The following is a 21716-nucleotide window of genomic DNA, read 5'->3' on the forward strand; positions in this document are numbered from 1 at the left end:
TGTGAAGTAGTTATAAAAAATTCCTCTTAAATTCCTCAGAGGGAGTGTAGTACCATAATCATGCTCAAAACATTCTAAACTTAACAGGCCGACCCAATCTCATTGAGGATGTTCACATACAGAATAAGATCCATGGTGGTGAACAGTTGTAGCAGGGAAGTGTAAAGGGATAGGAAAAAATCAGCAAAAAATTCTGTATAGTCAGTAAAATTAATAAGTGGGTTATCTCATCTGTTAAGCAGAACTAGAATCAGTTTTGATTACAGCTGGAAGATTTAGAGGGTATGTGGTTAAAGTTTATATGAATGACCCACCAAGCTGTAGAAAAACATCTATGTAATAGGAACATGTGACAAAGTAGGCTGTTCTAGTAGTGTTGAAAAACAGCTTGAACACAACTGCTCACTAACATCCTAGACTTTGCAGGATGTGTGTGATTTAGCTTGAATATTGACATTAACAAACCAGAAATCTGTTGGAGCAGAAATATTGTCTCAATGCTTGGAAAAGAAAAAGTCATACCTATGTGTTAAAAGGATGTATACACAGTCATAGAACTACTATCATCATACATTACTTACACCTGCTTGTGTAGCAGAATACTGGAACACATTCTGACTTCGAATGTAATAACCTGCCTGGAACAAATAATGTCAATGGAAATCAGGCAGGACTCCAAAAACTTTGATCTAACGAAACCCAACTCGCAATCTTCACATCCATTATCATCAGTGCCATTAATGGAGGAAACCTAATTGTTTCAGCATTTCCGAAATGTTGAAAAGCTTCTGATTTGGTACCATATTGAATACTTTTAAAGGCAAACATGTTCCTTTGGTATAACCTAACTAGATCTACAAATGGATCAAAAACTTCTTGGTAGATATTGTAATAATATCTAGTGTTCATAAGTGAAGAATAATATGTCTATTACTGTCCCCATTGTACTGTAATGATGTACTCAGTAGTATAAGATGCAATTGTAGAAACAATCAGTTATTTCTCAATAAAATAGGTGTCCGATGCAAAGATTGCTAACTACCTTCTGTTGTAGAGAAGTGCTATCTGTGCTGTTACTGTCCGCAGCTTGTGGTCTATTGGCTAGCGTTGCTGCCTCTGGATCATGGGGTCCTGGGTTCGATCCACAGCCAGGTTGGAGATTTTCTCTGCCTGGGGACTGGGTGTTTGTGTTGTCCTCAGCATTTCATCGTCATCCGTGAAAGTGGCTAGATTAGACTGTTTAAAGCTTGGGACAGGAAAGGCAAACCTACGTTTCTAGCATTTGTAGACTTGAAGAAAGCTTTTGACAATGTTGACAGGAATACTCTCTTTCAAATTCTGAGGGTGGCAGGGGTCAAATACAGGGAGCGAAAGACTATTTACAATTTGTACAGAAACCAGATGGCAGTTGTAATAATCGAAGGGCATGAAAGGGAAGCAGTGGTTGGGAAGGGAATGAGACAGGGTTGTAGCCTATCCCCAACATTATTCAATCTGTATATTGAGCAAGCAGTAAAGGAAACAGAAGAAAAATTCAGAGTAGGAATTAAAATACATGGAAAAGAAATAAAAACTTTGAGGTTCGCCGATGACGTTGTAATTCTGTCAGAGACAGCAAAGGACTTGGAAGAGCAATTGAATGGAATGGATAGTGTCTTGAAAGGAGGGTATAAGATGAACATCAACAAAAGCAAAACGAGGATAATGGAATGTTGTCAAATTAAGTCGGGTGATGCTGAGGGAAGTAGTTTAAGAAATGAGACGCTTAAAGTAGTAAAGGAGTTTTACTATTTGGGTAGCAAAATAACTGATGATGGTCGAAGTAGAGAGGATATCAAATGTAGACTGGCAATGGCAAGGAAAGCATTTCTGAAGAAAGAGAAATTTGTTAACATCAAGTATAGATTTAAGTGTCAGGAAGACGTTCCTGAAAGTATTTGTGTGGAGTGTAGCCAAGTACGGAAGTGAAACATGGACAATAAATAGTCTGGACAAGAAGAGAATAGAAGCTTTCAAAATGTGGTGCTACAGAAGAGTGCTGAAGATTAGATGGGTAGATCACATAACTAATGAGGAGGTATTGAATAGAATTGGTGAGAAGAGAAATTTGTGGCCCAACTTAACTAGAAGAAGGGATCGGTTGGTAGGACATGTTCTGAGGCATCAAGGGATCACCAATTTAGTATTGGAGGGCAGCGCGGGGGGTAAAAATTGTAGAGGAAGACCAAGAGATGAATACACTAAGCAGATTCAGAAGGATGTAGGTTGCAGTAAGTGCTGGAAGATGAATCTTGCACAGGATAGAGTAGCATGGAGAGCTGCATTAAACCAGTCTCTGGACTGAAGACCACAACAACAACAAAGCTTGGGACTTTGTACAGTCACTAATGACCGTGCATTTGAGAGCCCCACACACAAACCGATGATGATGATGATCATCATCATCATCATCATGTGCTGTTCCTGAAATCTGTGGTTTACTTAGACTGTGAGATTAATTAATCACAACCAGTCAGCCACATCTTGCAAATTATTGGGAGTAGCAATATGTAGAGTTACAAAGTGGACCAAGCACATAGGTACAGTTGTGAGTAAAGCAAAGGGTAGGTTTTTATTCTTCAGAAAGGTACTGGTAAACTGTGTTATGAGTGATTACATGCTAAATACTTGTGTACACCATCTGTGAGTACTGCTAAAGTGTGTAGGAGGGGATGGGACAAATACCATAGTGCCAGCAAGGTGCATAGGATATATACACTAATCAGAATGTATGATGATTGGTGCAATACTGCTTATTCACATACTCATATTCAGTTAGTAAGCCTGTACACCCACAGCAATAAGTTACATGCTGGTCTCTCTCTCTCTCTCTCTCTCTCTCTCTCTCTCTCTCTCTAAACAAAGTAAGATGTTTAGTGCCAGCTTCGGTCATAAGAATAATTGTCAAGTTTGGTAACTTTGCATTACACATTGAATCACATGTACATCTTTCAAGCATCAATACATTTATTCCCTCATGAAATTTGCTGCTAGCTGTCCATTTCACAACCATAAATATTCACAAGCACAGGAGGGAAAACTGATCTACACTACCCCCTAATGAATCTAACTTTGGAACAGAACATAGAGTGAAACACTCGTTAAACTAATACTTTTTGCTCATTGAAATAAAATTTCTGACTCGTAGCAGATGGATTTTCAAATGAAAGATCTTTTGTTTCTCCATAACAGCTTCAATAGGACAGAGGAATTCATGAGAGAAGTAATTAACAGCAAAACTCAAAATACTTTTTTTTTTTTGGGGGGGGGGGGGGTAGCTATATCTTAATTTTCCACATTCTGTCCCTTCCATCAACTAAATGAGGCATGTACTGAACCATGTATCTGGAAACGTAACATTCTTCTCAGAATGTTGTTTGTGTCACAACCAGATTCCTTCAAGTAGGAGAAGATCCCTGTTGCAGTATTGCCATATACTGTATGTATTCTGTGGTGTAGTAGTTTGTCACTGAATAGCAATATATGGATCACTGATTGGATTCCCATCATTTGCATTTATCTATTATTGGTAATTTCTGAGACTTGGTTATTAATGGAATACTGCAGTTTGCTGGAACATTCCATCTATGTGTAAATAAGAGCACTTTTGTGCCTGCTCAATAGAAATGCTAAAAAATAACATAATTTGTGTACTGGCTTGTACTGTAGGTCAGAAGAGTTAGTACCTCTTCATGGTTAAAACTTAATAGTAATCAAAGCAGTGGTAGAAGTACTTCTGTAACAAAAGGCAAGGACACTTAAGTCTGCTGGAAAGGCGTCTGGACAATGTTTGCCGAGATGCAAAACAGGTATTTGTTTTTTATCAGCCTTCAGAGGATATAACAATGAATGGCATCATCAGCTGGGTGAAAGTGTGCAAGGGCTGAAAAAGATGGAAAATGTCCTTTTTATTATCAGAACTGAACAGTTAACCACAAAGATGGTTCAGGAACGATAAAACTTACGATACGGCACCCCCTCCATACCACACGCCTCTCCTTGATTTCCACCTAGGAATTTGAGGATAGAAGACATTTAGATAGCAATAAATAACTTTATACTGTAGTATTTGATTTTGCAAACCTTTGAGAATCATTGTTTGGATGATCTGTACAAAGTATGTAATGAGACTTAAGAAATCACATTTTACACATTTACCGGTGGTTTCTACTGACTGGAATAATATTAGAAAAAATTGCATTGATCTAAATGTTTCCTATTGTGATGTCTAGGTTAAAAGTGTAGTCCTACAATTTTAATGTATTTTATATCTTAAATGAACTTGATTGTTTTGAATGTTTTTAAGGAATCTACCAGATAGAAAAAATATAATTTGTTTCAGGAAATGTGGCACACTGTGTGTTGGCTACTACCGAGATGTAATGACATATGTGTGTGGTGGTGCAGCTTTATTTGGTGTTGTTGCTTTAGTGACCCTGATGCCATTCCAGATAGGGAGAAGAAAGGATGGTAAGTTAAGCAATGACCACTGCTGGAACAAAATTTTGTCACTGTTTCTACTGATATTATTGCTATGAGTGTTCTTATTACATTTTTTCTTTTTTTTTAATTTTGGTAACACTCTTTTTTGTATACTCAAGAGGTGTAAGATTTTTTTTTTACTTTTGCTATTGCAGATGTGTACAATTAAAAAGCTATTTAAACTGAGAAATACACAAGTACTAATTTTGGAATAAGTGTTATAGACATCTAAAAATATATCATTGTTAAATTTGTAGCTAATATTATTATAAGGAACAGACTAGTGATCAAGAAGATTAAAGTATGTATATTTTTTGATGTCATTATGAGTAATTGGTTATTCAAGACTGAGGACAGATGCTCAATTAATAGATAATTATTGAACAGGGAAAAAGGTGTAATTACCTGATTTACAAAGATGACAGTAAAATGGACTGCACTTACTGTTGAGGAACAGCTCTTGTCAAAACCCACTATAAGATGATGCCCAACTGTATATTTTATAAAATGCAATCTGTGAAGGAAGAAAGTATCGGTAAAACTCATAGTGGTTTCTGGAAACAATTATCCACAATGTGTAGCATCTATCATATTAGATAACTCACCAAAATGTCTTGCAAACTCGACAAAAATTTGTGGGCCTTTGGCAAGATTAAAGGTGATTTATGATTAGTCATCAGGAGGGCCCACTGAACTGTCGGACTCAATTCAAAATATCTGAGAAGTTATAATGTAATTGGATAAGTAAAAATCTACTCACCAACTGGCGGCAGGTGATGAGTAGATCTTTTATCTATCCACTTATATTACATTTTCAAAAACTGATTATTTTTGTTGTTGTAATGAATCTAGCTACTATATCTGTGTAAAAAAGTGGACAAAGTGAATCTTGGGGATAGCTTTGGTAACATCGTTGAACAGAGGCTAGGATGTTGTTTTATCACAAGATTTATTTCAGTTTCTGCTAGATAAGAAAATGAGGGAAATGTTCCACAATAATATCAGTGAGTTTTAAATGGAGAATAAGAATGTCACTCAGTTGGCACATGCCGATACAGGCATATTATCCAGGTCAGTGACATAACCAGTACAAATGAGCAAGACCATAGAAAGTGCAGGGAGCAGGATCAGTCTTCTTGTGAATGGAATGGACAGAATATTATTAGCAAAGATTAAGAAGATGGAGGTGGTACACACTATCCACATATCGCTTTCAGCTGATCCAATTAAAAAAATCTGGATTTGAGTACATAGGAGTGAATTTTTAGTGGATAAATCAGGTCAGGCAGAGGTAAAATGAGCATATTTGCTGCAAACAGCTGTTACTATATTTGTCCATTGTGTGTTCTTTCCAAAAACTTTTAAAACTTTATAATTTATTTGAAGGTTGTTAATCCCCCGTGATGTTGCCTTTATATGCTAACTGGAGTATTTAATTGTTTTTATTTATGCACCCATCACTAACATGCAGCCTATGTCATCATAAGTAATTTAAAAACAGAATTTAAAATAAGGGTTAACACTTGTCAGAAAAAATAGTGGCTTTTTATTGTATTCATATTTGTATAATAATTGAATGCACAGGGTCTCTCTCCTAAGTCCCTATGCACATTTTCTCTGGTGTTTCAAGAAAAGTTGGCAATTTTGTTTTTGCAGTGTGTAGATGGCATCAGTCCAAACAAATACAGCTCACCACATTTTATGTAACACCTACTCTCAGCAGAGTGTGTCGGTTTGTTTCCTATTATACTTAAAATGTGTTTTAAAGAGGAATTATATATCCCCATTTGATAGAGCAGTCCCGAATTATTCTGGTGCAATATTAGTTTTATCAATATGTATTAACAGGGACAGTAAAACATAAAGAATAACCAATACTTCAGCAGTGACTCACATACCACCATGCCCCATGCTATCTGCTTCGTCCAGGCATTAGTGCTACTCAGCTGCTGCCAGATTATTAGTTATTGTTCCTGTTTCACTGACCCCATTAATACATTTTGATAAAATGAATATTGGACTAAACTAATTTGGGAGTCTTCTATTGAATGTGCACAATTCTGCATCTAAATCCCCACCCATACTCAACAAGTCTGTTACAGAGGGTACTCTCTGTACCATTGTCACTTCCCCACTTTCATGTTACATTCCCGAATAGTTTGTGGGAAGAAAGATTGCTGGTAAGCCTCAAAGTGGGCTCATCTATCTCTAACTTTTTCCTCATGGTCATTTCGCAAGATATATGTAAAAGGAAGCAATATATTTGTTGACTCTTCGAGGAACGTACTCCTGGAACTTCAACAATAAACCACACAATGATGCAGAACAAGTATCTTGCAGTGTCTGCCATTGGTGGTGGTTGATCATCCCTGTGATTCTTTCGTGCTTACTAAGAGAACCTGTAACAAGACGTGGTACTCTTCTTTGGATCTTCTCAATTTCCTATATCAGTCCTATCTGGTGCAGATCCCATACCCATGAGCGATATTCACATATCGATTGAGAGAGAGTTTTGCAAGCTACTTCCTCGATTGATGGACTGCATTTCTTGAGGACTTTGAATCTTCTGCCATCTGCCTTACTTGTGATATAAATGTATGTGGTTGTTCCATTTCTAGTCGCTCTTAGATGTTAAAGTAGTTCCAAAATATTTTGTGGAAGCACCTGGTTCCAGTCATTGTTCTGAAAATGTGTAATTGTACAGTAAAGGGTCTTTCTTCCTATGTGTTTGCAATACATTAAATTTGTTAATATTTAAGGTCAGTTGCCACTCCCTGCACAGAGCATTGACCCTTTGCAGGTCTTCCTACAATTTTCTACTGTCATGACTTGTCTATATCCTACAGCGTCATGCGTGTAAAGCCTCATGGATCTTCCGACATTATCTACTATGCCTTTTATTTGTATTGTGAGAAGTATTGGTCCTATAATGCTCACTTGGGGCATCTCAAAATTCATTTTATGACTGAAGCTTCCTCTCTGTTCAGAATGACATGCTGTTTTCCGTTTGCTAGAAAGTCTTCAGTCCAATCACACAGGCAATTTGATATTCCATAGACTCATATTTTGTTCATTAGGCAGCAGTGCAGGGCTGTATAAATGCCTTACAGAAGTCAAGGAACATGGCATCAACATGGGTGTTGTATCTGCTGGATTTTGTGGACTAACAAATTGAGCTGGGTTTCACTTGATTGTTATTTTCAGAACACATGTTAGTTCCTGGAGAGGAGATTTTTGGACCTCCATGTCTCGTAATATGAGTATAAAACTTGTTCGAAAATTCTTCAAATAACCGACGTTGGAGATATAGGCCTATAATTTTGAGTGTCCTTATGACGACCCTTCTTGAAAAATGGAATAACATGCTTTTGTTCAATCATCAGGAATACTTGTTCCTCCAGAGACCTATGATACACTGCTGCTAAAAGAGGGGAAAGTTCTTTCGCATACTCTGTGTAGAATCATACTGGTATCTTTTCAGGTCTGTTGGCCTGCACTCTGAGTGATTGCAGTTGCTTTTCTATTCAAGGTCACTTATTTTGATAGCAGCCATTTCGTCATTCATGTGAGGATCTAGAGGCACTGCTGTGTGATCTTCCTCTGTTAAGCAAAAAGTTTTTTTTTTTTTTTTTAATCTTTCCTGTTGTCCACAGTTTCAGTGCCATTATGGTGTCTGGACAGATTGCTTCAGTCTGTTTTCTGATTTAACATATGGCTAAAATTTTGTAGGATTTTCTGTCAAGTCAGTAGACAGAATTTTACCTTCAAAGTCATTGAACACTTCACACTTTGCTCTCCTTATGCTAATTTTGGCTTTATTTAATTTTCGTTTGTGTTTGAGGCTTTGGTTGTGTTTAAAACTGCAGTGACACTCTTTTTGCTTTCGTAGCAGTTTTCTAACATGGCTGTCAAACCATGGCAGTTCTTTCCCATCCCTCACACCTTTGGTTGGCACATACCTGTCATAAAGCATATTTTATGATGCGCTTGGTCTTTGTCTATTGATATTCAATGCTGTTAGTGCTGGAGATGAAATTTTTGTGCTGATCGCTCAATTAATCTGAAATGTTTCTTGTTGCTCTAGCTAACTAGAAAGATCTTTCTGCCTTTCTTTGATTTATATTTACAGTCATATTCACTGATGATATGATGGCCTAATGGTCACAGATTCCCTGTTCTACACTAACTGGCTCGAAAAGCTCTCGTCCTGTCACCAGCAGTCTAAGATGTTACTTTTATAAGTAAGTTCCCTGCTTATCTGCTAAAGATAGTTTTCAGATAAAGCACTTAAGCCAATTTTACATGATTCTTTGTCCCTGCTAGCCATCCTAACCATTTAAGTCTCCCAGTCTGTAACAGGCAAGTTAAAATGTCCACCCAAAACTATAACGTGACTAGGAAATTCACTCAAAATCTTAACAAAGTTACTTCGTGACTTTTCTGCCGCTACTACTGCTGAGATGGGTGCCTATAAAAGCATCCAATGACCGTGTTTGTGCCGCCTTCAACATTTGTTCACCCAAATTATTCTCATTCGGGATCTGAACTAATCTCACTATACATTATCGTATTTTTTATGGCTATAAACACACCACCACCATCAGTGTTCAACCTATATTTTCGTTATACTTTCCAACCAGAATTTAGAATTTCATTGCTATTGACAAGTGGTTTCAGCCAGCTTTCTGTCCTTATACATTGGGGCATTGCTACCATTTATGAAAGATTAGTTTTGAGACCTTTCCAAAGAGGCTCTGGCAATTAATTAATACTAAATTAATCAAACAATGGAAAATCCAGGATGGATTGTAACAATATTATGAAAAGGAAAGTTGCTATTCACCATATAGTGGAGATGTAGTCGCAGATAGGCACAACAAAAAGACTCTCACAATTAAAGCACTTTTGGCCATTGGCCTTTGTCAATACACACACACACACACACACACACACACACACACACACACACACACACACACACACACACACGCAACTCACATACACAACTGTAGTCTCAGGCAACTGGCAGTGTGGTTTTTAGTTGCCTGAGACTGCAGTTCTATGTGCGCGCGTGCACAAAGAATCGTCTGAGTCTGTATTACATACTTCCACTATGCACATGCGGGTGCACGTGTATTGTGACAGTCTTGTTGTTGTGCCTGTCTGCGACTCAGTAGTATTATATTAACATTTTCATTCTCCAATCTGCTTTGACAAATGCTACTCTGTCTCAATTTGGAAGACATCTTATAGGGCCTATTCATGTACTCCAGTACCCTAATAGCTGCTGTGTGTAGCATATGCCTGACCAAGAAGGGGAACCCTAAATTCCTCCAGCTACTAGTGGAGGTTGAGGAATTTGTATCTGATAGTCAAAGAATCGTGTGAGTCTATATGTTATACTTCCACTCTGCTCCAAACCAGATGACCACAATAGGTTGTGGGAATGATTCTGCAAAACAATAGCTCTGTGTCCATCCTGCGGTTGTTGCTAGCTGTTCACCAAATCAGCCAGCAGCCTGTAGGAACTGAGAATGGCCTCTGAACCCAGGCAGCAGCTCTCGTGCATCATTTGTGCCTAGACGAGCCACAGTTTGCAGCCAAGTGCACCAAATGTGCATAGTCACTGCTAGCAGAGCTTCCTTCACATCTTGATTGAGACCACTCGGGAGGCAAACAGTGGGCATTGGCCTTCATTTCCGACCTCCGTACTATCTCTCACCTAACGTTGGAGCTCTCACTTCCCACCCTCCTCACTTATCTGGACTTCTCGGGGAGATCAGCCACAGTCCCAACAGGTGAGGCATTTCATGCTGGTTCCAGCATAGTTTCAGCAGCAGCTGTACCTCAAACCTGATTTTAAGACATATGGGGACAGCCTGCAGCTGATTCACAATTTTACACACTGCCCAGAGATTCATGACCCTGCCACTGTTTGCCAGTCACCATCACGTGTCATTTCGCATGTGGATTGGAACATGCGGCAGCATCAGGGATCCCAGGTGACGCTACAGTCCACAGAGGTGCCAAAGCATTAGTCTTGGATGCCCCAACACTACTGTAGCCCAGGGCAGCAATGTGAAGCCTATCAACCATGGCCAGCTCAGCCTCTGGCTGTTCAGACAGTGGCCAATTTCCCCAATATCTGCACATAACAGGTGCTGTCCCTATCCATCATTAATCAGGTATTGTCTGAACCATAGATAACATTACCCCCACCCAGGAAATTGAACTCACTCAACACAAAAAAACTGAAAAGTATGCAAACTCGTACACCAAAAATATATAACACTACTAAAAAACACTTAAATAACTAGCTACTGTTCACTTCTGATGAGAAACATGAGGATTACTGATAAATTTCTGATTTTATAAAGAAAAAATGCTGTTTTGGATTTGAAGAAATTTGTTTATTCAGCATTTCCCCCTTGAGCTCAAAAAATATAGGCATCTTTGTTCCAGATTCTTTAATCTATCTATTTAAAAAATTGATGCTGCTGCAAACCACTCGTCAGCAGCCTTTCAGGCTTCCTCAATGTTCTGAAATCATCTGCCTTTGATGTTTCTTGAGGTTTGGGAAACATAATAGTCTGAGGAGGCAAAGTCAAATTAGTGGGGTGGATATTTTAGGATTTAAAAGTGAGTATCTGCCAGTTTTTTGTGCATGATGGCCACCTTGTGAGGAGCAGCATTGTCTTGCAGAAACAAGATTCCTTTTTTCAGCTTTCTTCGATATTTGTGGAGCCCAGTTGTTGTTGCTTCAGTTAAGAAGTTTAACGTAGTACTTTGCCGCGATGGTTTTACCACGTTGCAAGTGGTCAGTAAGTAGGATTCCATCTTGATCCCAAAAGATGGATGCGAGCAACTTGTCTGCTTACTTTTGTGGTTTGGAGTTCTCAAAATTTGGAAAACTGTTGTGTCTCCATTCTTTGCAAAGTTCTTTGGTATCTGGATCATAAGTGTATATCTGTGTTTCATCCATGGTGATGATAATCCAAAACTCCCACAGGATCCTGGTGAAACTGGACCACAATGGACTGCAGAGGAATCAGACATTCATGCTTTTGGTCTGCATAGACACATCTGAGAACCCATTTGGTTGAGAGCTTTCTCATGTCCAAAATGTCATGAATAAGATGGCCACACTTCCTTGGGGCATGCCCAGGGTCTCTACTGTCTGTTTAGCAGTTATCATGTGATCATCCAGGATTATGGAATGAACTGTGACTTGAATTGGCCTTCCAAAATTCCATGATTTTGGCCCTCAGAATTGCACAGATGTGCATTCATGCATTTTCATGATGGAACAGGATTTTTTCCTTTATGAAATGAAGACTTTTTCCATAATTTCTTCTCTCTTCTGGTGCAGTAATGACACTTAATACCCTCCAGTTACTGTTTGTTCGTTTTTCAAGTAATTGCTGTAGATGGTTTCATGTGCATTCCAAAAAATCTTGGCCATCAACTTGCCAGCTGATTTCACTGTCTTTGCCTACTTCAGAGCCCGTTTGCCTTCAAAAACCCACTGTTTTGATTGTTCCTTAGTCTCTGGACTGTAGTAGTGTATCATTGTTTCATCCACAGTTTGGCATCAACACAGAAACCTGGTAGGATTTTGGTGGAAAAGTGCCAAACAGTCTCAGCATCAACCAGTGTTTCATTTATTCTCCACGGAGATCAAATGCAGTATCCATCTTGCCGAGATTTTTTTTCCACACTCAGTTCAGCTCCAAAATTGAATACACTGTACTTTGCCATATGCATGTTGCCTCTATTATTTCTCACACTTTCATCTGTTGGTCACTTGAAACAGTATTGTTAATTTTATCAATCATTTCAGGGGTGGTAATTTCCACTGGATGTCTCCAATGCTGTTCATCTTTTGTGAATGTATGACCTTGTTTAAACTTATTTACCTGCAAAAACAGGAGCAGATATGCTTTGAACTTTACTCAACTCACATTTGATCTGTTTCAGTGTTATGCCTTTTAAATAGAAGTGTTTAGTCACCACTTGAAACTCAGTTTTTTCCAAGTTGCAAAATAAGCAGGAGCTTGCTATTTAAATTGACTGGGACAATGAAACCATGTGATGGATATGGCCGCAGCTTGACCTGCCTTCTAGCGATGTGATTCTCACTAACAGCAAACTGTTTCGATACTGCGAGCTTCATGTCTTGTATTTTCTAAAATCTTATTAAATGACCTTCATAAATCATTGTACAATAAATAAATAAATAAATAATGTAGAAGTCGGTCATTTAATGGTCACCATGTTCTCATATTTTTATGTGGCATAATGTTTTATAATTGCAAACTGATTCATTCCATCACAACAAGAGATTACAGTTTCAACCCATGGAACATGCAAATAACTAATAAAGTAAGAAAATACAGGAGGATAATCTCCAATGGTATATCCTGCAATTTTGCATACAGAATGGTGGGCAGCAGAGAGCAAGAAACATAATCCAGTAGAGATGGACCCTTGTTGTGCTGCCAGGAGTACTGTGGATCTGATTTCTGTATTATACGATGGTGATTGTAATATGAGAGTCTGACTGACAAGTCAGTCAGTTTAATGCACCACAGAAATAAGGTCTCTGTACAAATGACACTAGTTTTTTGTGTGTTACTGAGATGCAGTGTGGCAGTCATTTGTCTTTCTCAATAAATTGTAGTTTTCTCAGCAAAAAGGAGGTTGCAGTGAGCTGTCTGAGAAAGGCATGCTTGTTACTATTTCTTCTATAATCTGAAGCAAGTAAAACTGCGAAGCTCTTTTTCTCCTTTCCAAGGTGAACAAGCATTTGACAATAAAGAGCTTATTGGAAGGCAGACCTAACCTGCATGCTTATCCTGAATCGCAACTGCAAGAGCTTGTGGATATCAGCACTGAATCTAGCACAGTCCCATAACTGTTTAATTAGAGTGAAAATTTATCTCTAGCTGACATACTGTTGAATATAGGTAAAATAAAATATGCAGAACTGGTTACCGTATTTACTCGAATCTACTCCGCACCTGAAATTTGAGACTCAAAATTCAAGGGGAGAGAAAAGTTTTAGGCCGCTCCTCCAAATCGAAACAAAGTTGGGCCATTGTAATATGAGACACAATTTAGGTCGAATGAATGACGATACAGCTACAGTAGTTTGGTTCGAGTCGTAAGCTGAGCAGTTAAGCTTTACCAGGTAACCATTGCTATGCGTCAGGTGCTCCGTCCATATTTATACGGGTGCCCTTCCTTTTTCACGTGCTTCGTCTGGTTTGTATTGATTGCTTATTTTTCTTTGATCTGTTAAGTGCCGTTCTCTTTGTTATAGGTGTTTACATCACTCTAAGCTGAAAATGCATTACTGTAGTGTGTCATGCATTGTTTGTCACATTCTGATAATGAGTGTTTGCGACCTGTCGCCACTTTTTGCATGGCTTGCTTTTGTGCACGCTACCGCTGCTTACAATTAAGAAAAGAGGAATTGTCTCATTAGTGAAACAATGGCAAGAGACTGCTATTTGTTGTTACTTACACTGCTGCTTTCTTTGATAATGATCAACAAGAACCATATAATAGACTGTGTATGATAGATGATGTTCTGAATGAGAGTTTAGCGAAAATTTTTCTCCGTTTGAAAATCTTTGCAGACGCCTCTTTAGTTCATTACATTCTGCACAGAAATTAGTCATCTTAGATTTAAAAATCTAGGCAATTGCCGTGCTTCATTTCTGACTGTATCACTATTAGGCATAAGAATAATACGGATATAAACATGACATGATATGTATATTCTTCCGCATTTGCTGTTGTCTCACTCTAGTTTCGTAGTTTATTAGGCAGACCAGATTTAAATGAGATAGCAGCAAAGACGAAAGAATACATGGCAAAATGTTTATATTCGTATTATTCTTATGGCGAAGAGAATACTGCATGTGATTCACAATTCATAAAAGTTCCTATTAGCAACCATCTCTTCTCACAGGTAGGAAAAAATTCAGAACTTAGAGTTGGCCATATTGACAAACATCCCAAACAGTCTTGCCAGTCGGATTTTCATAGTACATTGAAAGTTCTGCTACGTTCTAAGATGAACAATACGGAATTTGTATTTACTTCGTTGGATAATGTATGAAAATGCAGTGGTCGAAACTCGGGGCGAAGAAAAAAAGCTCGTTTTCCACCTTTTTTTTATTTACTGACGCAGAGGTTTTGGGGCCAGTATTTAGCTTTGTGCCTGCAAAGCATGCCTGTGTAGCGCTACATATATTCGTCGGCAGAAGTTAGTTGTGGCGGCACCTACCAACATTTTTCAGAACTTCCGCTTACTTTGCACTCGATTCTAAGCTGCAGGCGGTTTTTTGGATTACAAAAACTGGAAACAAGTGCCAAATTTACTGTTTTTAAGTCACAGCAGTTGTCTGTTGTTCTTGTAGCTAATATCATGAATTTAAAAGGTCCACAATACAATTCATCTAGTTTGAATTCTTAGTAATATATTCCCTCATAAAGTTATTGCTTTCTCTCATATTTGCTATTCATCTGGTAAGCCTATTCAATGGAATTACACATTGTTACCATATGGTATTGAATCATCAGATTTGCTGTTTTTTCTGGAGGCAGAGAACATTTTATTTATTTTACTTATTTGTTATCAGTATTATTAAGTTGTCACTCATGTTGTTCTATATTGAGGGAGTGTTACCAAGGTAGTGATTAATTAAAAAAAAAAAAAAAACCTGTTCTGACAAAAGAACTTGTCATTTCAGGTGCAGCACCACCATACAGTTCACTGACTTCTGAAGAACAAACAGATGGCTTTGTTAATACCAGCATCCAAAATGAAAATCAAGCTGGCCTGATATCTTAATGTATAATTGTTGTTACTATATGACTGTTGACTGTGATATATTTTGTAAATGGTACTGACTCATAAACTTAGTCACTTATAATTTGTTGTTGTGTGTGAATTTTTATTGTACCTACTGTTTCAAAAAAATGGTTTCCTTGTTTGTTTATATATATATATATATATATATTCATCATCAAGTATGTGTGCAATGATTGCTTTAGCAAATGTTGTATTTATTTATTTGTTGTTTAATGAGTGTAGTTTAAAAATGTTTTGCACACACACTACATGGAAGATAACTGGCAGGAGACTTTTGAAATTATACTTCAAAAGTTTTGTGATGTTGCTTCCTAGACAATGCATTTTTTAAAAAAAGATTACAAGTAGTACAGTTTTATTTTATTTATTTATTTATTTTTAATATTGCTTGCTCTATTGCTAAAGAATTTCATTCTATGCTTTCATCTCCAGGTGGAAACTGTAGTGTATTAACAAGATTATTTGTTGCTAACAGTGCACAACTTTAATACGGAGTTTCTGTGAACAAATTTTATTCATAGTATGTGTGTTTGACTTTCAAGAATTCCCATATGTAATCATAATAAGAGGTATTTGTATTTTACACTCCATTTATGGCTGACAACCTGAAACTCTGTTTTAGCAAACAGCTAGTAGTTACCTGATCTTTTGTACTATGTACATAATTTGATAATGCTACAAAACACTTTGTAAAACTTCTTGTTAAATGTAATACAAATAGGAAATTTTATATTGGACTAAGTTTCAAATATGCACAATTGTTGCAAACAGTTTAGATGACCACTTTTGATATTATGATATTAGTTTACACTACATTGGAGAACAATATGAGCTTTTGTTTTCATTTTTGTAATCCAACTGAATGTGATCTTTTATGCTGTGGTTAATACTTTATTTCAGTTATCAATTTCCAAAAAAAGGAAAGATGTTGCCAATATGCCATACAGTACTCTTAAAGGCCAATGTAACCAGATCTAATTCCATATTAGCTTTCTTGTATCTTCTGCAAAAGTACTTCAGATTTTACTCTTACACATATTCTCTCTTCTTTCATTTCCTCTGTTCTGGGAGTGTCTTATAGGAAAGGCATATTGTAGCTAGTCACCAACAGGAGTAGACATTCAAAGTAACATAATTGAAACTATTTCCAAAACGGACTTTTTTATTTGTTATTTATGTGAACTTGAAAGCTGGAGGTATAGGTTTATGGGTAGTTAAAGCCATTGATAAGAACCATTCATTAACTAGACATCTTGTACGAATATTTTATGAGCAAATTAGCACCATTTCTGAATTTGAGTGCAGGCACATTTCTTTGATAGACATGATCTTTGAGATAGTTCACTCTTAGATTCCATTCATATACCATAAGAAACTAATAGTTGACAATTGTAACTGATTTTCATGTTGACCTCTGAATTCTTTAATAGCATGTTCGAGAAAGGTGACATAGTTTTAGTGTTCAAATCATTGAATTAAGTGCACTTCACGCTTCATATAAGTTATTTGTTTCTTTTTTAATGTTAACCCATTAAGCTGTCCACAAATAACTTAAGATTGCATAACGTTATCATCTTTTGTATCTTATATTCACCTTCAAATTTCCACCTGCGAAGTCTGAATTGCCAAATTTCATTTCACTGAGGCCTCTTGTATGTGTTTGTACTTAGTATACAGAAAATTTAAAATATTTACATAAAACTTATGCTCACACATTTGCGTTGCAGATGAGTGTCTCACCATATCATGCAGTGGTATTGTAGCAGCATGCAGCATGGCAAATGTCTGGCGATATTTAGAGATTGAATTTTACACTGTGGCAGTATTTAAACATTCCTTCTACCCTACAGGTAGCAGACTGGAATTGATCCTGTACCCATCGGTTACATGTAGCCACAGCATCATTGACTGTAGGTCCTTTCCTGGCTGTTGCTGGTGTGGTTTCTTGCTTTTATCAGCAAGTCCTCTTTCTTGCTTTTATCAGCAAGTCCTCTTTCTTTGCAGAGCTGTTGCCAAGCTTGTGTGTCTCAATAGATACTCTGTATAGAAGGTTTGATAGCTCTTGACGGCATATCTTACGTGTGCCATCAATTCTTTTTATAATGATATGTCATGCTGAATCACAGCCACCAGTGCCGATTATTTCAGCAAACCTGTCATTGAATTGTAATTTTCCACAGTTATGTGGTATTCCTCAAACTCCCTATGCTGTGAGTAGTTCTATCTTTTTGTCAGTTTGTGTACCATCTTTATGCTACGCTTGCATTGGAATTCCTGATATTTCCTCTTGTGGTGTATCTCAGGCTTGGTCTTAGTGATGCTCCTGGCACTCGTGATGTTAACTGCACTGCTCCATGTGTCTGAGGTGCTGTGGCTCACATGCTCATCTGGACTAAGAGTACTGATGATACTTTTCTGCAAAATGTCATATAGTATCCCACAAGACAATGCAAGGAGAGCACTTACAGTCTGCACAAGTACAACAATGAAAGCCTCATTATCACTTCAGTGGCGGTGCACATCTTAATTTTTGTCACCTAATTTCTGTACAGGAATACATCTTGCATAGTGAATGTCAAAAAATTATTCTGAATGTGTCTTCAATTGAAAATTTTTGTTCAGCCATGTTGTGTTGCATAGCTATGTCATTAGGCTTTATAATTCTTTTCTCAGAAATCTGATCAAGTTTAAACATAGAAAATGAAATTAAGGTGTGTGTGCGCGTGTGTGTGTGTGTGTGTGCGCGTGTGCGTGTGCACAATGTTCAGTTCTTATAAAACTGAAACAGAATGTTTTATGAGTAGTATTGATCTACTGATGTGCAGGGTTAAAGTAAAGAAAGATGCTTAATGTGTAGCCATTTGGGAAGCAAATATTAACAATATTGTGTTAAAAGACCCAGGGTAGACAGGTGGAATAAAAATGTTTCAAACATCAGATTTGAATCACCTTGCTCACTAAGTGTACAGGTTAAAAGAATTAGCATAAAAACTACGGAACAGGAGAAACATAAAAAATCTATTAGCAATGTTCTGTTTTATAGGAATAATTGTATAATATTATTGAATCATAGTCAAATATTATCGTCTGACACAATTTTAAGGGTCCATAAAGCTTGATATGGCCAAGTGTGGTTTTAAAAAAGCTAGAAAAACCGTAGTTGACAACTGTGTTGAAAAGTCTTACAGGTTAAGCCTCCATTACTCTGTAGAATTGAGTTTTACCACCACCACCACCACCACTCAGGTTATTAAGATCTATTGTTAGGTGCATTTGTATATAAACGAACTTGAGTAGTTATCCCTGCCTACAGAATATTTTTCCTTACATAGTTTTATTGGTGCTAAATGTGTAAAACTAATCATATCAGAACCTGAAGGAAAATGTTCAAATCCAAATTGCGGATTTTTTGCTAAATTTTGAATACTATATAATAGTTCAAGAATTTTTTTGCTTCGACATGTCTTAAAACTTAACATTCTGAGTCGATGTAGTGAAGGATTACCTTATGTTTAATTTTTATGGAAGCACCTCATTGAGTTTATTATGGAAACATTGTATATTACAGTATCAGTCAGACCACATAGTTGCAGCTCACGGAATGTAGAACAAAAACAACCTGAAAAAATTAGAATTGCCTATAAGCTTGCAAGTGATATTTGATATGTCCTCTCTGTAATTGTGGGCCCTAGTTCAAACGTGTTCATAAATAGGGCCAAGAGAAATGCTGCTTTACTTAAAGCTTTCATATAATTGTATATGTGACAACGAATTCTTATTTGATATTTCCGTCCAATAAGGTATTTTCCCCTGTAAAATCCTCTACTTTTTATAACTTATTGCTGCCACACTTTATCACAAATTTGTGATAATTTTGACTTGGAAAAAGTAATGTTTCAAAGATTTATTTTTGTAACTTTTTCAGTTGAATGTGAAACTCCTATTACATGTAAGAGTGAATAATCTGAATACCATTTTGCACTTTTAAGTTGCATGGTTTCAGCTGTGTTTGTCTTAAATTATTATGACTTAGACTTCCTGAATAATCGTTTTGTTAATTATTTGTACCTCAAATATAATGACACTTACGCGAAAGTATGTCATTACTATGCTGAATGTGGGTTATCCTCTCTCTATATATGTGTTTTGCCCTCCATTGAAGGTTATAATATTGTGTGTCACTAAATGAATTAATCTCTTTTAGCACCAAATGTAACAGGCATTACCCTATATGATAATTCTTGTTAGTCTTCTAATAACAGCTCAGATGCTGACCAGTTTCTGCCTAACCACATTCATGGTTTGAAGATTTTGTACTTAATATTTTAATGCCAACATTGATATTGGTAGGATTTGTGAAATGTATTCTGTATTAATCAAATTAAGAAACTGAATCTGCTGAAAATAAATGTTCCTACTCCTTGAATCTCCTATAAGTCACAGTTATAGATTTTCTCTGATTATTTGTGTTTTGTAGTCAGCTTTGATGAGATAAAGGCTATATATCCACATGCATTTCATTTTTGGTTTTGAGTTTACTTTAGTTCCAGCTTCAGGTATTGTCCTGTGACAATGATCCCTTCCAGAAATATAATATTAGTCTTTAAGACAAAATTCTGTTTCCCTGTTTTTTCCATTGATTCCTACAGATATCAATGAATAACATTGTGTACCTGAAAAATGTGTATTTTTCAGCTCTTACTGCTGGCTCTTTCAGCATAAACACTTGAATATGTTGCAAATACTCACTCAGAAATTATTTGTAGAAATGTTACTTTAAGTTATCCTGTCAGAAGTATAAGTACTCAGTTTTGTATTACTATGTAATAAGAAGGTTTCTTGAAAACTGTTTTTTGTGTATCCTTTACTTACTAAAATTGTGAGACCAAGACATTGTTTTCATAGCTTGTTGTTTTTATTTATGGATCACAAATCATTGCCTCTTGTATATTTTTAAAAGCACTATTGTGAATGTTGTCAAGGTACTATGTTTGAGGTGATACGGAAGAATTAGTGTGTTATAAGGTAACACATTTTTTAAAGAGCACAAAGAGAGAGATTTAATTAGCACAATGTGATAAATTATATTTTATAACCTGCAGAAGTTTATTTATGTGAATCATTTATATTTATTCAGCACAGTATTTTATGAAAATAAAATTTAAAATCATTTCTCAAAACGTTTGTAATTTTTCAGTTTTTGTATGTTGTACTCCCATGAGAATGGATGAGAAATATTGTATGTCAGCTGAGGGCATCAAAAATTGAACTGCATGTACAAGAAGCAGCACTAAAACTTTGTTATGAAGAGCAGGCTGAAAAGTTCTCCCCTGTATTATCTTACTCTCATGTCCATAGAAGCTAAGTTTCCAGCAGTTCAACCCATACTGCATTTCATCAACTTCCCATACTGTTTTTACCCCTATGTCAGTGTAATCTCATAGCAAATGAAGTGGCACGGTGATAAGCACACTGGAATTGCACTTGTGAGAAGATCATTGAAATCTTGTTTGCCCACTTGTGGTTTAGGTAAATTAAAGCAAATACCAGAATGGTTCCTTGTAAAAGACCTGGCAGATTTCCTTCAACTTACAAGGCGCGTTTAAGTGAGGTCCATTTGAACATAAGTACACAACGAAAGGTTATTTAAAAAAAGTAAATTTATTTTCAGAAAGTACATACTTCACTCTATTTTCTGACATAGTTGCCAAGTTTGTTGAAACACGTATCATACCTCTCAACCAATTTTAAAACACCCCATTCATAAAAACTAGCCACCTGCTTCGATGAGCAAGAGTTCACTGCCATTTTCAGGTCGTCGTCGTCGTCATTGTAATGGCTGCCACTGAGGTGTTGTTTGAGGTGAGGAACAGATGGTAATTGCTCAGCACAAGATCAGGACTGTAGGGTGGGTGGTCTAAAACTTCCCAGTCAGAACTGTCCAATAAATCGCGGGTCTGACCTGCAGTGTGAGGTCTTGCATTGTCATGGAGAAGGGCAATTCCCTTTGTCAGCATGCCGCGTCTTTTGTTTTGAATTGCTCTGCGTAGCTTTATCAGGGTTTGGCAGTATGCTTCTGCCTTGATATTAGTTCCTCATTGCATGAAGTTGACCAACAAAAACACCATGCCTATCCCAAAACACCGACGCCATGATTTTGCGCTAGGACAGAGTGTTTGGCCTTCGCCTTTACAGGCGATTGTGTGTATCTCTATTCCATGCTCTGGTGCTTCAATTCAGGTGTGATATGCAAAACCCATGTTTCATCTCCAGTTATGATCTGACCCAAGAAGCCATCACCTTCTTCATGGTA

The 21716-nt window shown here is 37.0% G+C and overlaps 1 protein-coding gene across 3 annotated transcripts in view; it reads left to right on the plus strand.

The window, feature by feature from the left end:
* LOC126259504 (major facilitator superfamily domain-containing protein 12-like) overlaps nt 1-20564 on the plus strand; it is a 92133-nt gene extending 71569 nt beyond the window's left edge. For all 3 annotated transcript variants that reach the window (XM_049956353.1, XM_049956352.1, XM_049956354.1), the window contains exons 10-11: nt 4382-4509; nt 15282-20564. In XM_049956353.1, the coding sequence (XP_049812310.1) occupies nt 4382-4509; nt 15282-15382 (229 nt within the window). In that variant the 3' untranslated portion in view covers nt 15383-20564. The remainder of the gene's footprint in view (nt 1-4381; nt 4510-15281) is intronic.
* The last annotated feature ends 1152 nt before the right edge of the window (nt 20565-21716 follow it).

The sequence above is a fragment of the Schistocerca nitens genome, chromosome 5, assembly GCF_023898315.1.
Source record: "Schistocerca nitens isolate TAMUIC-IGC-003100 chromosome 5, iqSchNite1.1, whole genome shotgun sequence".
Classification (NCBI taxonomy): Eukaryota; Metazoa; Arthropoda; class Insecta; order Orthoptera; family Acrididae; genus Schistocerca; species Schistocerca nitens.